Genomic DNA, 18,009 nt, shown 5'->3' on the forward strand with positions numbered 1-18,009 from the left:
TAAAATATTTTAATATAATGATAAAGTTAACATGAAGTGAGTACTAACTCTGAATCATCCATAGAAGGAAAGAGGCAATCGCTAGCATGGACAGAGTCTGATCTCAGTAACACCTGCGTATCTATGGAGTAACTCCACTGACTTCAGTAGAGTTACTCTGGATGTACCTGAGTGTAACAAATCAGAATCTGGCCCATAATATTTACAGGCTATTCCTAATCTTCTACATACTTGTGCCTAATTAAATATCATTAGAGATTTTTTGGTCCCTGGGATAGCCTCAAGTGATACATGTCTCTCCTCTGTCAGAGTCCCAGGAGAATAGCATTCATATAGTTTTTACAGCAGCATACATCAGTACCATATAAACAATATAATTCAAGACAATTTGTCTAAAATATCAGGTAATCCCAGAAAACTCTGATCTGTGGTTTCACTTCTACTCCACTAAAATACTGAGCAATCAAAATCTCAGTACTTTTTACACTGACCATGCTTCTAACATAAGATTAAAAAGGAAGAGATGGATATAAATGTGCCATAGTTTTACACACTACTAAAAAAAGATTGTGTATTTAAAATTTGATATATCTAAATAAACAGTGGTGATATGGCTATACAGTACCTAGGCAACCAAGAAACAGCTTAAGGAGCAACTCAAGTCAGGGCTCACAAGCTGCATGCGGTTCTTCATAGCCTGGTTTATAACTATTTTGGGCTTCATATATCCGATTAGTCCTCCACTTGCTCTATCTGGATCTGAGGCAGAGTGAGCAATTATAGCAGTGCTCACGTCTCTGTCCAGGGTACATGTATCTGGCAGATCAAAGTAAGAGTGACCTCTCTTTTTCCAGAGGCCAGTACAGATTGGGGCAGAGAGAATAGAGAAGAAATTGATTCCGCAAGAGGAAGTGGAGGAACGGAATTAACATACATCAGTACACAGTGACATGATGTGATGACATATCCCTATCAGAGATTGCAAGGCAATGCCAGAATGTCATAACACAATTATTGTGTTTCTTTGCACTTTACTTTTTGATGATAAAGTGGCCTTATAGCTGTTACTGGTTGAACAGCCACTTGGTTAAATTAAAAAACAGTTTCCATATGTGATTGGCCTATTCCTCATCTATAATTTCACAACGCGTGATCAAGGGCTTTCATAATGTGTTATGGTTAGCCAGCCAACTCTTCCATACGTAAGAAATAAAACACGACGACAATTTTACTGCAAAGACCTGCCACAAAGATCTCGCTACTGAAGAAATGCTATTTTAACTGCCACATGGATGTGAGAGGCCATTCATTTAATACTGCATGAATATCACAAATGTTGATACATGTAAATAGGCTGAAAAATGGCATATAAATTAATTTTTAAAATATTGGGAGGGAGTACGTGTCCATAATACAAGTATTTCTGTGCAAATTTGAGAAGAAATGAGATATTTATGCAGCCTGTAAATTAGAAAGCATATTTTATCACTTGGCCTGACCAGGTAGCTGATTTCACACAGAGTCATATTGATCTTCCCCTGTGTAATTTAAGGTAGGACTGGGCCCTACATTTTAAATATAAAAATGCAAATACAATTTTGTTAACAAGCTTTCCTAAAAATTCTACATTTAACTAGAAGCATATTAACATATTGGCCCAAATCCTACTGCACTTGCATCTGCAGAGCTCCACTAACTGCAGTGGGGTTGTACAGATGTGAATGAGAGTAGAACTTGACCCACTAAAGTTAGCATAATACTGTAATGGTGTTTGAAAGGTTTTTAAAGGAGAAAACAATTGTGTATTATGTATACTAGCAAGCATTAAAAAGTTGCCATTTACCTACAGTTATCACACCATGTTACTTCAGATACTAGAGTTATTTCCTATTTTAAGCATAGGGACACATTCTGGTAACTAAGCATGACTTTGTTCTAATGGTGGTCACTGTAAGTACAAAACATTGATTTATAAAATTAGGATTATTTGCAGAAAGATATGATCACATCTTAATTGTAGCTTATGAGCAATTAGTCTTTGTATGAGTTTTGTACAGTATTATTACAATATTTGAGGTGAGCTGGTCATATGGCCTTATAGTCATACTCTCTGCTACTATCTGTGGGTTCTAAGTGTCAGATCCCAGCTTGGTACCTCATTCCTTGGATCAGCATGTGCAGGAGAATTGCAGTGGTGACACTCACATTTTCAATGGGAGCTATTGTACTACTGCAACAGTGGCCCCCTGAGAGTCCAACAGGAATGATATTCTCTAGAGAGCATCACTCCTTTCCTCCAAAATGAGGTGGTGTGATGGTGCAGGGCCTATTAGAGGGAGGGTATAGGGACATTCCTGCTGGAAAATCAAAGGTTGCTAAGTTGTGTGGCAACAGTCGGTGGTGGTATAGTGTGAGGTGATATAAAAGGTGGGAGGGGAGAACAAACTGTCGTCAACTCTGAGTTACAGACTTGGAGCCCTATAGTGCTGTCTGTCTATGAGCATAAACTCCTATTGAAATCAATATAAGTTTGTTACAGATCAAGGGAAGTATACAGTTTTTCCTAGCTGTCTTGTCTTTAGATGTGGTTCCTGACCTGGCTGGCCAATCTGGAAGGATCCTGCTGCTGCAATGTGCAGGAGGTCAGACTAGATGATCATGATGGTCCTTTCTGACCTTAAAGTCTATGAAGGTGAGAGGAAGTCATAGAGCAGTTGTGTGGGATGGAAGGGAAAGAGTCACTTTCTAAAATTTGTAACTTTTAAGAGGACAATATTGTTGCAAGTACAACCTTACTCAATACAACATTGATCTGTATGCACAAGACTGATAAATATTCTGAAATGTTACAATAAATAGCACACAGCTGTAAATACAGTAAATAGATGTATTTCTCATATTGCAGTATATTTACTACAAAATATTTGCTTTTCAGATCACAACCTGCTAAGCGCCACATCAGGAAATAAAACTTGGCCAGCTAATTTTCTTATTAGGTATGATTTACCAAAATGTCATGTTAGAAATTTATTATACATTGTAAAGACAATATAATTTTGTTTGGACAGTATATTTTAGCTGTATCAATAACCTTAATAAAGAAGTCCTGACAGTTTTCTCAGCTATCAATTAATAACATGAATATCTGTTGTTATGTTAAGACATACAGTTCTCTTTTAACATTGCCATTATGAATCTATTAGGGCTGGATTTCCCTGTTGGACTTGCTGAGTCCCTACTGATAGTCAACTGAGAAGACAACCATACTTAAAGATGCCATTTAAAATGCACCCATTCTGCTTCCCAGCTATTTGAGGAAGCTGCTGTTTTCTCTATTAATTGTTTTTAGCATTTGAACTGCCTAATCACACACAAGCCTAAAGGTCTGGAAGGATTCAAATGGAAATTCCAGCCATTTTAATATTTCTTGAATTTCTTGTAAGCAGAATAACGGCCCTGAAACTTTTCCTACTAAATTTGAAATAAAAATGGTATTTAGTAGAATTGCTGAGAAATAAAGAATTCCTTCATTCTGCACTATACATGCGTATGGCATAGTGAAATTATTGTGAAGCTAACATGTGTCTAAATCTATCAGTGACACTTACTAGTAGCAAAGTAATCCTTCTGGTAGATAACTGACCATGATGCTAAACAAGGGTACTCAGATAGCAAATATGTTGTTGGAGCAGGTGGAGCAACTTAGAATACTACTTACTGTATATACAGCTGTAGTTTTTACTATATCTTAGCCTCACAAAAAATAGACAAGTTTTAAAATGGAAATCTAAGGCACACAAAATACCATAATGATTTAATGTATACTGTACTTTACATATTCAAGAAGCAGAAAACTGCTGGTACAAAATGATGGCATAATATTGACTTTTTTATGATTTATAATCCCTTCATATCCTGTACTTGAACTAACAGGTTTTAAACTAAAATTTGCAGCATATGGGGTTTTCACAAACTTTACTTTGAGCTAGATAAAATACAAAGAATGGGTCCAATCCTCCTGTCCTTATGCCATCAAAATTCCTGTTAATTTCAATAGTCAGTCTACATAAGAATTTTAGATTTAGCCCAATATCATTGGAACTGCTCCTACGTGTAAATATTTTCAGGATCAGGGTTCTAGTTAGCACTGAGTGTACAAAATAAAATTCACATATTCTTTGTACCAAAACTGTAAATATCACAATTATTATAGAACTTTTCAAGAAAAAAGCACCTTGTCTAGGTATTAGATAAAGTGGATCTAGACATTTCAGATTACTTTTGTTACAGCACCACTGCATTATAGTATTATCAAGTATATTATTGGTATAAGTTCTCAATAGAAAATACTAACCTCAGTTACATCTATGGGGTTACATAAACTGTGAGGATTCACAGGTAAAATTAAGGTAGAGCTTGACCCGTAGGATCTCATCCCACAACCATTATGCACAAGAGTAGGCCTTACTTGGGTAGTCCCACTAATTTTAATTGGATTGAGAAGGTGAGTAAGGCTTGCAGGACAAGGTCCTTACTTAAACAACTTTTTTGTCTGGTGATTAGATGATTCAATAAATAAATAATAAAACAGAAATGAGGAGGAGAGGAGAATCAGAGAAAGAAGAGTGGGATGGATGCTACATTATTTATGAATGGAGTGTCTACTTTTCCTCATTTAGCAAAATGTAACCATAATCATTTGGTGATGTGTCAATTTTCCAACTGAAATGCAGAACATAAATTCAAATGTTTGGAACTAACAACTGTTTCCATATGAAATGTATAAATCATTGTTAAAAATGATACAAAGCATGCTTCTAAAAAAACTGAACTGAAAAAGCATTCTTATTAGCTAGTGAACATTCTGGAAGGGAATTATCAACTAAAAATTGCTGTTAATCATTAGATATTGAAAATTTCTTACTTTTTAAAAAATTAATTTGTTATTTTTATAACTTTTTTTCTGAACAGAGTAAGGCAACTCTAGGGGGTACTTTTTTTTTTTTTTTAAATCCCAAAACGATCCTACCCCTGAGGCATTAGGAACATTTGGTTGTGTCACATAACTTGCAATGCTTTAGATGAGTGAGACTAATGTGCTTATTGCTCAAATAAATCATAATAATTTCTGTCTTAAAAAAATTAATTATTTAATTCCCAATAGCAACACACATTGACAAGATGTTTCTTCATTCCATATTTGTAAATAATTAAAAGTTTCTGCATTTTATTACTCTTCTGTTTATATGTAACATAAAAATCTTCAATGGAAAAAGGGAAAGTCTAAAAACAATCACATATGTTATTAGCATACATATTGAAATTGTAACAGTATGGAAATCTACACAGCAAGAACAAAATGATTTCTTCTGTAGAGTATGCACAAACCTTAGACAATATGATCCTTATACTATACTAGTTCAAGTTAATTTTAAAAATAGAAAGTGCTTTTAAAATATATATTTACAGCTTACAAACAACTTCCAGCCATCACTAGTGATAACTTCATTTTATACATTATGAAAACTCTAGAGAGAGAAAATTTCATTGGTTCTCTTAAAAGGTTTATCTGTAATTTGGACTGTTTAGCAATGATTGGAAGTTGTTGGAACAATGGCACCATGAAGTAATAATTCAGCTTATTTTTACTGTTTGATGTGGTTAAGCACCAAGAGCTGTGTAGAGCAATCACTGTATAACTTGATTTTACATCATAAAATGTGAATCTGTTAAAATCCCTATAAATGACTTGTTCTGTAGTAAACAGATTTGATTTAAAGCACCAAAATATAATTTCCTAAAGGTAATAAACTGAATGATTCAATCAAGGTTAATAACCTAACCAAAATCTTCTTTTATAACATATTAAAACTATACAATTTTTTTTTTGCTTAAAATGTGCTCAAGCACCACCAAATGTTAAAATATAAAGTCACAGTTTAAGATAAATCCCCATTTTTACCTCAGCCTTAAAATGGTTGAGATGAACAAATAGTAAACTACACATGACTCTGTTCTTTAACAGCACCTTAAAGAAATACTGTATAACACTGCACCAAGGCAAGGCATCAGCTACTAAAACCTATGCCCAATGGTTATAGGGCCCTGCAACTCGAGTGAGGGCATAAGAAGACACTGTTATTACATTATCTTGAGTTACTGTTAATGCTCTGCGTGATGGAATTTGGTTGAACTCATTTTCTTCATAGAAAATCTCTCTGGTTTCACTGCTCTGCTTGGTTTTCCTGCTGCTAGATTTTAGTTCAGTATTTTCAGTCCCTAATCTTTCTGCTTCTTTTTCCTTCTCTTTTGCTCTCTCAGCCATCTTTGCTTCCCACATTGCTAATCCATGTTTTGGCTCATTTAAATTTTTGTGTTGGTAGAAGACTAAAGAGATTCGTGTGGGATGACTGCGGTTTGGTTTCTTAATGGGTGTTGTGGCATGGAGTTCACGTCTTGCACATTCAATTAAGATAGAACCATGAGAAGGTGCCACAGCAACACCCCCAATATCATTGTCCAAAAAATTGTGCTCACTGTCTGACCACATTTCCTCAGCTTTTTCTTCAGAATCCATTGGTTCTGCCAGCACATTTTTTTGCTTTTCATCACTAGCTTTAGAATCACAAATCTGTTCTTGATGGGAGCCACCTTTTTCCACTAGACATTTATGAGATGTGTTAGTTTCATTTCTGGTTACATCCTTTGCTGGAGAGTTTAATGGTACTGACATATCACAAGGGTTGATTGACTGCGAAGGAGCATTTTCTAATTGAAGTTGACAATTTTGCTTGTTGTCTGGTTGGTGTTCAAGTATACTGTGCAGGGGGTCTTTAAGGGTTGGGTGGTCTGAAACAGTAATATCTGGAAGAATTGGTGGCACACCATTCCTCTTTTCATTCAGCAAAATTCCAGTATAATCTTTAACTGACACATCAAAATTCTTACATTTAATATAAGGTGTGACATGAGGTTGCTTACTACTGCATTCAAAATACCCGTAGGGAACTGAAAAATCTTGTTGAATATCAGTCACTGCTGTTATGCTAGGCTTATGTGTTAACGATGAATAAGGATGTAAACTATCCACCTTAAAAGGGGAGGAAGCAGTATATTGTTTTAATACAGAGCAACTTTTAGTAGCATTTGAAGTATGTTTCAGGGCATAAAGATGATCTGAAGGCTCCATTTTTATTCCAGGTTGCAAAGCATCTGTTTTGTTCCCTAAAAAAAAAAAAAAAAAAAATGCACACCAAAATGTAAGTATCTTTTCCTTGTTCAGTTATTCAAAATATAGCTATTACAGTGATGTTCCCCACTTGTTCTATAATTTGGAAGATATGGACAGTGACTGCATTTTTTCAAAATGATCAAATTTATGGGACTATTTGTATGACTTTAAGGCATGCATGAGTATTTGCTGAATTAGTGTCTTAATCACTTCATTATAGATTGGTCAATGCCGGTGTATAAAACAGAAAACATGCATAAAGATCTTGCCTACATTATTTTATTCATCCCTCTGTAAAATATTCTTTTATCAAATAAGCGCCATATCTAGAACTATCATAATTCAGTGACTGTTTTACCCCAAATTATGATCCAAGAACATGTTTATTTTAGCTTGTTTCCAATTCAACACAAAAACCTTCCTCTATTACAATCACTGCTTAATTAAATAGCAGATTATTATTCACACAGTTCAGTGGATTCATCTGAAGATATGATCCAGGTAAATCCATTTTTGCAGAGTGGCAACAACTGATTTGGCTCTGTTCTTCTGTTTGTTTGCCAAAGACTAAAGTGGTTCCAAATTTTGTCTGAAACATATTGGGCTCAATTTTTGTCTGTTCTTTAGTCATAGCTAGTCTTTCTTGACCTGTTGCAAATTGTGCACTTTCATTCGGTGCCCTCCTCAGATGGCTTGTTCTTGTAATAAATAAGAGTTTGAGCTAAAGTCATAGGAAAGACTCCCATTAGCTTTGATGGGCTTTGGATCAGGACCTGGAATTGTTTAATGGCTGCCTTACTGACAAACTGGCATGCCATAGAGAATTCTTGAACATTTTCGTAAAAGACAGGTTCTCAAGAAGTTTCTTCTGTGCCCCATAAATATATGGAAGCTCAAGTATCTGTCTAATGAATACTAACTTTAGAAGTAGTATTCCCTTTAGTAGATGGTGATACATATATGCCTAACTAAAATGAAAGAAAAGGAAACTGAGGTGCAGTCAACACATAATCCAATTAGTACACAGGTGATTTAATTTATGGAGGTTACTTATCTAGATTGACATTTCTGAGTATTAAAAATCTAATAGTTCTTTTCTTTTAAAGACCCCCTCAATGAAATACAACATAAAACGACATTAGTCATTTACTTAAAAACAATACAGATGCCTTCCTAAAAATGTAACACAGTAAGTTTAGCCTAGTAATTAAAATGGAATCTGAGTGACATGATGGGTACATACCATAAAATCAAGAGAGAAACAAAAATACATTTAAGCTTAGTAAAGACAGAAGAATCACAATTAAATGCCCAGTTGCTGGAAAGAATTTGACATTGCTTGGTGGTTACTAGTATATATTCTTAGTCACCTGGCAGTGAACTCCAGTTGAAAAGGCAACTGTGCATGTTGAGATTACATTTGACATAGTGGTAGAAGTTAATATTTTCCACCTAGAGAATATCCATATTCAAGCAGAGAAACACAAAAACATATTTTTTTGTAGATCTTGTAATATGTGGAGCTACAAACTCCTCTGAAAATAAAACCAAAACAAAAGAGACAAGAGATGGTTATGACTGGAAAAAAAAAATATTACAAAGGAGCCTGAAAAGTTAATTCAAAACTATTAGATACACAGAAATTACTAAGTGTATATGTAGTTTCCGGAAACCCTCTCTATCCAAACACAAACTGGACTACTGGAGTTGTCCAGCATATTGCCCTGTTTTGGTCTCACAGTTTGGGACCCATTTTTATTGGCATATAAGAACCAGCTGAAAAGCTTAGCTACAGAGCTTTTCATCTTTAAATTACTGGTTCAATTCTGCTTCCACCTAATAGAGACCACGAAGTCAGTACCATCTGATGGCAGTTTGGTGACACATATGGACTGAGCAAAGTCCAAGGACTGAATGGTTATGAATAATCCTTTCATCTTTAGAAGTGATTCATCCAGAACAGAATACAGGCACATTAGCAGGACTATGTGAGGAAGTTTGCAGTATCTCTACCTTTCTTGTACTTATTCTGTGCATATATGATTTCAAGGGCTGTGAAAATGGGCATTTTTCCCAAGCACAAAAGTTTTTAAAGTATAGAGGTACTCAGATCAGGAGGTGTAAGGTATTTGCAGGGGTTAGAGAGGAGAAAACCTCATTTAATACTCAGTCATCCACAAAGGACTCCCCAGAGCCAGTCACTATATATCAATGCTGCATGCATGCTGTACCTGCTCAAAGCAGCACCTGCAACATGGCCTGAGACATAGGCGCCAACTCCATGGGTGCTACAAGGCTGGAGCACCCACAGAAAAAAATTAGCGGGTGCTTAGTACCCACTGGCAGCCAAGCTCCCATGCCTTCCTCATCTCCCCCATCACCTCCCGCCTGCTGGTGGCCCCACCTATCTACTCCTCCCCCTCCCTCCCAGTGCCTCCTGCCTGCCGTGGATCTGCTGTTCCGCAGCATACAGGAGGCATTGGGAGGGAGGGGGAGAAGTGGGGATGGGGTGTGCTCAGGGGAGGAGACAGAACTGAGCAGGAAGAGATGGGGTTGGGGTTGGGGTTTGGGGGAAGGGGTGGAGTGGGAATGGGGCCTGGGGCTGAGTGGGGGTTGAGCACTCCCAGGGAAAGTTGGAAGCCGGCGCCTGTGGCCTGAGGGTTGAAAAAAGCTCTTCCTCATCAGCATAAAAACAAACGACAATAATTTAGGGTCTCAGTTGAGCAAAGTATATGCTTAACAAAGTTCACTCAATCTGCTTCTGCTACCACAATACTAAAAAAAAGGGGAGGGATAGCTCAGTGGTTTGAGCATTAGCCTGCTAAACCCAGGGTTGTGAGCTCAATCCTTGAGGGGGCCATTTAGGGATCTGGGGCAAAATCAGTTCTTGGTCCTGCTAGTGAAGGCAGGGGGCTGGACTCAATGACCTTTCAGGGTCCCTTCCAGTTCTATGAGGTAGGTATATCTCCATATATTATTTAAAAAATGCAAATTTTATCTGATTGAAAAATCTGTCATGATCACTCCATGGGCACTTCAGTAGCAGGAATACATTTTATAATAGGAAGAGAAGATGTATTATGAGCTATTTGTGGGTACTCCAGTGAAAAAAAAAAGTAGCGCTAAGATCAAAGGGGAACTTTAATCTTAATGGTTTAATAAACACTTGAAAAAAAGTACTGTACTATTTACCATTCATTTTCCCCATAAAAGGTTTATAGTGATTTACTTAATGAAGAAAGAGGGGAGTAAAGGACTAAAAAAACTGAAATAAATATGATCAAGTGGCACTCTGATTATAAGTAGCATAAAATAAAGTCAGAGTATTGTATTCTAAGACCAAGAAGTCTAAAGACTTTGAAGAATTGTATTCCCAAACCAAAAAGAAAAGGCCTTTGCTAAATGGAGTTAAGGGCATAGGCGCTAGGTTTGTATAATTTTTGGTGGTGCCCAGAACGGGTCCAAGCAGAGCCATCCCGTCCATAGGATGGACCGGGGCAACTGGCCTGGGCCCCACGCTTTGGGGGGGCCTCACGCTTCAGGGAGATGTGGGGTCCAGGGGGATTAGCGGGGGGCCTGGTGCAGGCAGCAGTGAGCGATGGTATGGCATGCAAGGATGGCATGATATGGTATTGCCACCCTTACTTCTGCACGGGTGCTGCCTTCAGAGCTGGATGCCTGGCCAGCAGCCACTGCTCTCCAGCCTCCCAGCGCTGAAGGCAGTGCAGAAGTAAGGGTGGCAATAGTAATTTGTGCATCCAAATTGACTTCAATTCACAGACTATAAATTCTCTAAAAACAATCCACTATAAAATACAAGCCTCTCACAATAGACACCACATATATCCCTCAACTCACCTGGTTAGAAAAAGCCCAGGAAAAGAGATGGGCCTCGTAGATGAGCTAAAGGTCAAAACATTCAAGTTCTGTGCAACCAGTGGGGGCTGGTGAATACATCCCAAATTCTTTTACATGACTGAATTATGCTGTGGCTTCATTTTGCTTCCAGCTGGCTGCAGTTGAATATCTAGCAGCGATTAAGTGAAAGAGCAATATTAACCAGCTTCCAAAGTCTGTAGCTGGCTTACTTCCATTCTCTGGCTCCTTTGATTAATCACTTCCCAGTTCTTTTCAATTTTTCCTCTAGCTTTGATTCTAATAACATACTGTACTCTTGGAGCCCAATTAAACAGTATGATCAAACTGCTTTGTTGTTGCTCTAGTCCTGCACAGCATCCTAAAACTACCTTAACTGTCTTTCCGAATCTTCTAGTGGCATAGCTGTGCTGTTGGGGAGGCTAAATCCTTTCCTGCTCAGCCACTGGCATAGGGTGTGTGGCCTGAGCACTTCATTGATCCCTGGCTGTGGGAACCAGGGGCAACCAGGCATAAGTTTGAACAGCCTTCACAGAACTCTAGTGTGTATCAGACACCAGCCCAGTCCCAAGCCAACCCCATAAATAAGAGAGTATAATGGTTGCTTAAAGCTATCTTTACCCTTCCCATTCCTCACCATCTTACTGCTCATCTGCATTAAGGAATCTAGTCCTTGATTTTTATAGGCAAATCATAGTCTGAAGTGGAAATGGAACTCCCTCGCTATATAAACATAACTTAATTAAATGCTTCTTTAATAATATATTCATATAGTTTTCTTAAAATTAAAGTGGACAAATTTGGATATACAGCTATCTTTAACACTGCTGAAGTTCTTTGAAGATATTGCTGACAGATAGAAACGGGAGAGTCACAGGATTAATAACAGATGTCAAAAAGTATTTGAGAAAGCAGTTAATTTCTGAAGTATAACCTACAGTAAAATATCAGAAAACTGGAAATAAAATAGGGTGCTGGAGAGAAAGAGTAGTTGTAGTGATTACAAGTGTGGTGGCACTTCCACGGTCAGTTGGAGGATGCCTTTTGTACATTACATATAAATGACCTGGGAAACCATCAAACACAAGATCATCAAATTTGTGGACAAAACTAAAACTGGGGACAAAGTTAATAAGGAAAAAGGTAACCATGTTCCAAAGGATTTGTATTTCCTAGGCAGCTGGGCCAGCAGATGGCTAATGCAGTTTAAAGTAAGGTAGAAAAATGTAAAATAATTAGTCTAAAACCAAACTACCAACTAAGTAACCAATGAAATAATCCAATGTACTCATCTGGAAAAATGATCCAGCAGGTATATTAAAATCTCTCTAGGGAAAGAGTGTAATTTTTAGTGCCAAGCTTCAGGGACTCTCCTTAATTTTTTTAGGAACATAGAAATTGCCGTATCAGATCAGAGTAGTGATTCATTTAGTCCAATAACCTGTTCCTGACAGTGGCAACTACTTGATAGTGGAGAGGATGGTGAAAAGGTTACTCCCTAATTCTCCAACTTGTGGGCAGGGAGGATTTCTTCCTAACCCTTGTACCATCTTCTGTTAATTGTCAGCCTCATGTGTCCTGAAACATGAGAGATTGTATCTTTTAGATAAAATGCTTATCCCATCTAATGTAATAATGGCTGTTCTCATTTTCCGTATCAATTTTTAATCCTTTTAAACTGACTAAGATCTTGTCCTCAATGATACCTTGAAGCAAGGAGTTCCATAAGTTAACTATACATTATGTAAAAAAGTATTTCCTTTTATTAGTTTTGGACTTGCTATCTTTCAATTTAATTAAATGTCCCTCTGTTCTTATATTATGAGAAACATTAAACAGGAGCACCTGAGCTGCTTGCTTTGTAACATTCATTGTTTTGTCTAGCTCTTGTCATGTCACTTCTCTAAACTACAGAGCCAATCCTTGCTATCTTCTCATGGGGATGTTTTTCCATGTTTCTAATAATTTTCTAATTCCCTGTCTCTGAACCCCTTCCATTTCTGCTATATCTTTTTTTAAACTGTGTGATCAAAACTAAACACAATATTTCAGGTGAGGATTGGTAAATTTCTTAGCGGATAAATTCCTGTCTGCTATCAGAATTGTGGAAGATGCTGCTACATATGGGCTATTCCCCTCCAGTGCAGTTTCCAGAGGCAGTTCAAAGCTGTAGCACAGCCCATGCTAGCCACCCTCCTTCTCTAGCCAGCTGCCAGATGATTCATTCCAAAGCTATGCAAAAACTTGTAAATACAACTAATAACAATAACGTCAATGTTAACCAATAAACTGTACAGTAGACTATGGTCTACAAGCATAACTATCCAAATTAAATACTGTTTCGTGACTAGGAAGCCATCCAGGGAGGGTAGAATTGTGGGAGATGCTGCTAGCAGAAAGGAAATTATCAGGTAAGAAATTGATTATTCTGCAGCCCAGCATCTCCCACAATTTTGATATGTATGGGAAGTATCAAGCAGTGAACAGAACTAGGGAGGAATAAGAAAAACAGAATGAGATAGGGAAGACACCTCCCTCCACCCCGGGTTAATTGCCAAAATGCCAGTGGTATTACTGGACCACCATTTGCAGCACCTTTCTACCAAAAGAGGCCTCTGTGGAGGACAGAAAGTCCACTAACCCATTGTGCAACTGAGCTTGCCTGAGGAGTGCAGAGTTCCAAACACTTGGGAGGATAGTCTAGCACGGCTAACACGTCCCTCTCAATAGCCAGGCTGTCAGATGTGGACAGTCTGGGTCTGGACGGAGGAATGAGCCTTGCTAAAGGATGTCTGGTCTCACCTCTAGCTGCAATGGTGTTTCCAATTTCAGTTCTATCAGACTGGATAACTCTGGTCTCCTTTGCCAGTGCAGAGCTAGCACTGTAACCTTTGCACCTTCTCGCTTTATCTTCTGGATCATCTTTTCTAGAAGTGGAAAGGCAAGGAATGTGTATAGCAGGCCTTGTGGCCATCTCTGTGAAAGAGCATCAATCCCCAGGGATTTGGGATCTGCTTCCGTGGTGAAGAACTTCAACTGCCCTTTGTTCTTGCGATTGGTGAACAGGCTGACTGCCAGAAGGCCGAACTGCAAAATCACAGTGTAGACTTCCTGATTTAGGCACCATTCTGAGCTGTGCATCTGTTGAGCCAATCTGCCTTTTGATTCAGTTCTCTTTTTAGGTGTCTTGCTCTTATGGAAGGGAGAGTCCTCTCTGCCCATTCCATTATCTCCACTGCTTCTGTGTGTAGAGTTACACTCCTTGTTTCCCTGCGGTTGTTGATATACAACCACAGTAGTCATGTTGTCTGACTTGAATAGAACACGTTCACCCTTTAGGCAGTCCAGGAACTTTCACAGGACTAGCTTGATAGCTACGAGTTCCAACGGATTCATGTTCTAGTACCTTTCTCTGGAGTTCCAGGTATTCTGCACTGTCTTGTGCCTGAGATATGCTCCCTATCCTGTCAAGCTGGCATTGGTTGTGAGCACCTGTGAGTCTGGAAGGCATGTGGAAAAATCCTTGTGGACATTCTGTGGGTCTGTCCACCATCTTAGAGAATCCAGTACTCAGTTTGGGACCAGTACTCAATCCTGCATGCATGCTGGTGAATGGTTCCATCCTTTCAGAAGAAAAATCTGCAGACATTTGATATGGGATCTCACTCATGGGGTGATTCCACAAAACCAGGAGGCCTAGTAGCTGTAGACACTGAGCTATGGCCAGTCTTGTTCACTTTACCAAGACGGATATCAGGTTCTGGATCTTGTGGAATCTGTCCAGTGATGGCTAGACCTTTGGCACGGAAGTGTCAATTTCAATTCCCAAGTGAACTATCTTTGTGGAGGGAGTCAAGGAACTGCTCTTGATATTTATCACAAATCCGTGTGCTTGAAGTAGATCCAGTGTCCGAATTGTGGCACTCTGTGGTGCTGCTTGGGTTGGAGCTCTAATCCTGATGTGCTCTAGGAAGGAATACAGGTGAGTGCTGTAAGACCTGAGTCTATCTATTATTACCACCAGCACCTTTGTAAAGACCCTGAGCCTGGGTCCAATGAAAGCCAAATGAGAGAGTTTGGTACTGATAGTGGACTGTGCCATATGCAAATCTCAGCAGTCTGCAAAGGCCTGGTCACATGGGAATGTGGAGACACATATCTGTTAAATCCACAAAGCAAGGAAGTCCCCTTTGAGACAGGGATGCTACTGTTAAAGCTAGGGTCTCCATCTGGAATCTAATTTTCTTCATCCATTTGTTGAGCTGCTTGAGATCGAAGATTGCTCGACACCCCCATCCCTCCGCCTTGTACACTTCTGGACAATCAAGAAAATGGAGTATAGTCCTAAGAATCTTTCTTCAAAGGGAACCTATTATATATTCTCCTGTATCCAGGAGATGCAAGATTTTGTTTAACACTCACTCATGTTTGATGGGATTGCTGTCTCTGGTGAAGATTTAGACGGCCTTTAGGTTTGTCCACTAGCACCTGCTCAGGTTGGATCTGGATTGTAGATGCAACCTTTTTGCACATGGTTTCAAACACTTCAGGGCAATCCCCCCCCCCTCCCCCCCACTACCACCTTTGTTGCATTTTTTCTGTATCCTGCTCAGAACCTGAAACTGAGAGCTACCTTCCTCGGAGGAGGAGGTGTCTGAGGGTACATCTACACTGCAATAAAACACCACAACTGGCCCATGTCACCTGCTTTGGGCTCATGGGGCTCGAGAGGGTCCCAGAGCCCAGTCTCTAGCCTGAGCCCAAAAGTCTACATTACAATTTTATACGCCCATGAGCTCGAATCAGCTGACATGGGCCAGCCACAGATGTTTTACTGCAGTGTAGCCAGACCCTCAGAGCCCAGGCTCCAGCCTGAGTTTGAGTACCTGCACTGCAATTTTTAGCCCCGCAGCCTGAGTCCACTGAGCCTAAGTCAGTTGACCCAGACTCTCAGACTTGATGTCATGGGTTTTTATTGCAGTGTAGATGTACCCTTCATCAGCGGATAACTACCTCTTAGATTTTTTTATGATTTTTTCTTTCCTTTTTGCTATTTTTGGATTTTTTTTAGCCTTTCTGGCCCGCTTTGCAGGTATTGTCACCTGGTTGGGGACAGAGCATCGTCTTTTGTGGCTTGCTTTATGCAGTGCGTTGAGCCCTCTGAATATATCTCCCTCAGTGTCCTCCACCTCAGGGTTCCACTCCTTGTGGCTGGGGAGTTTCAGTATCAAATTGTGATCTCAGATACAGCAGTGTAAATCTAAAGTAACTTAGAGTGTAGTGGAGTTATGCCACATTTACAATACAGAAAGTGAGATCAGAGATTCCCAAGAGAGAGATGTGCTCATCTGTATCTTTTTATAATACAAAGCAAAATCTAAGTGTGCTTTATTCAGCCAGTATCAGATTCTGCCACTCCCTCCCTTACTCTCAGTATTTAAAGGAAAAAATGAGAATGAGAAATATTAAAACAACTTTTACTTTTAATTTGATAAAATTGACTTCTTTTTGCAGATCACTTGCTTTGTTGCACCATCCATATAACCAAAGTGATGCAAATAAGAAAACTATAGTCAATTCATACTCCTTATGAAGAGAAAAACATCACAAACAAGCTGCTACACAAAATGTGGAGAAACAGTCCTTGTACTTCTTTGTATAAATGACTGACATTTAGAGAACTCGCCCCGAAGTAACATTTCAAGATCTTCCTATGGTCATTATTAGAATAAGCAATCTCTGAAATCTTTCCATTGTCACCATATCATTATCTATAATTTTTACAATATAGTACTATGCATAAGTTTTTGTGTGATCACCTGCTCCTTTCTGCAAAAATATCTGAATATAGTGACTCCTTCACAACTCTGTAGAAGGTGTAATATGCAAATATTTCTAAAAAAGTGAACGCTGAGGAGGCAACTGCTTTTGTAAATGAGATAAGACACATAGCACAATATAAGTGTCACTTACCTAAATACTGTGAAGTTTTACCAAGATTTTCAGGAGCTCCATTTTTCAGCTTTGCTGGTGTTGAATATTTCTTATCCGCTAATGTCTGCTTTTCAACTTGTGTCTTCTTTGTATCTGGCTTCTTTTTCTTTGTAGCTCTAAGTGGCTCAGCTAACATCCGTACTTCTCTGGGAAAAGCAGTAAGCACCTGTATTGCTCCTGCTTTTATCTTAGCTTCCAGTCCTTCCTCGGTTCCAAATTCATCTGTCTGTGAAATTTTGTAAAGAGGCAACACATGTAGCTGTTCATCATTCGGTATCACCCCCACTGAACGGTTATCTTCTTTTGTTAATGTGCAGACCTGACCAAAAAAAGAAGAAGATATAAATGAAAAAATAAACCTCCATTTACAAGTTACAGAAGTTATTTGAACACTTAATCATTTAACTGGATTTATGGCCCTAAACATTCCCCACGAGATCCACAGTAACAAAGGAACAGGCCTTTTAAACACATACATTTGACAATCTCAGTGATGAACTGAAAGGGGATTTAGAATAGGGATGGATTAACTGGTTCTTACAGAGTAAGAAGAAATGGCTCCCAACTCTAATTCAAACCTTTGTAAAAGTTTGGTTAAATTAACCCTCTTTTCCCAACACTGCCTCCGTACTGTAATAAAGTGATGAGGTCCAGCAAATCTACAGTCTCTCTGTTCAATAAAACTATATGCTGTTCTAAGATGCAAGATGTGAAAGGAGAAACCTGCTTGGATTGAGCCTGATACGGACCCCACTCCAAAGTTTTGGATAAATATTGGGGGTATTTATTCTAATAGTTCAAAACCATGGCTGAACCTTTGAGGTGCTTCCAAACTTCTGGACCTCTGGAGGTTTGCCTATTACTAATGCAATAAATTCACCCTAAAAAAAGTGATTAAAATCGCCACT

General features: G+C 38.7%; 1 protein-coding gene across 1 annotated transcript in view; it reads right to left on the reverse strand.

The window, feature by feature from the left end:
- Positions 1-6,082: 6,082 nt before the first annotated feature.
- TET1 (tet methylcytosine dioxygenase 1) overlaps positions 6,083-18,009 on the reverse strand; it is a 121,696-nt gene continuing 109,769 nt past the window's right edge. Inside the window, exons 11-12 of the mRNA XM_065408621.1 lie at positions 17,081-17,420; positions 6,083-7,224 (exon numbers count right to left, since the gene is read on the reverse strand). Of these exons, the coding sequence (XP_065264693.1) occupies positions 6,083-7,224; positions 17,081-17,420 (1,482 nt within the window). The remainder of the gene's footprint in view (positions 7,225-17,080; positions 17,421-18,009) is intronic.

Source organism: Emys orbicularis, chromosome 7, assembly GCF_028017835.1.
Source record: "Emys orbicularis isolate rEmyOrb1 chromosome 7, rEmyOrb1.hap1, whole genome shotgun sequence".
In the NCBI taxonomy this organism is placed as follows: domain Eukaryota; kingdom Metazoa; phylum Chordata; order Testudines; family Emydidae; genus Emys; species Emys orbicularis.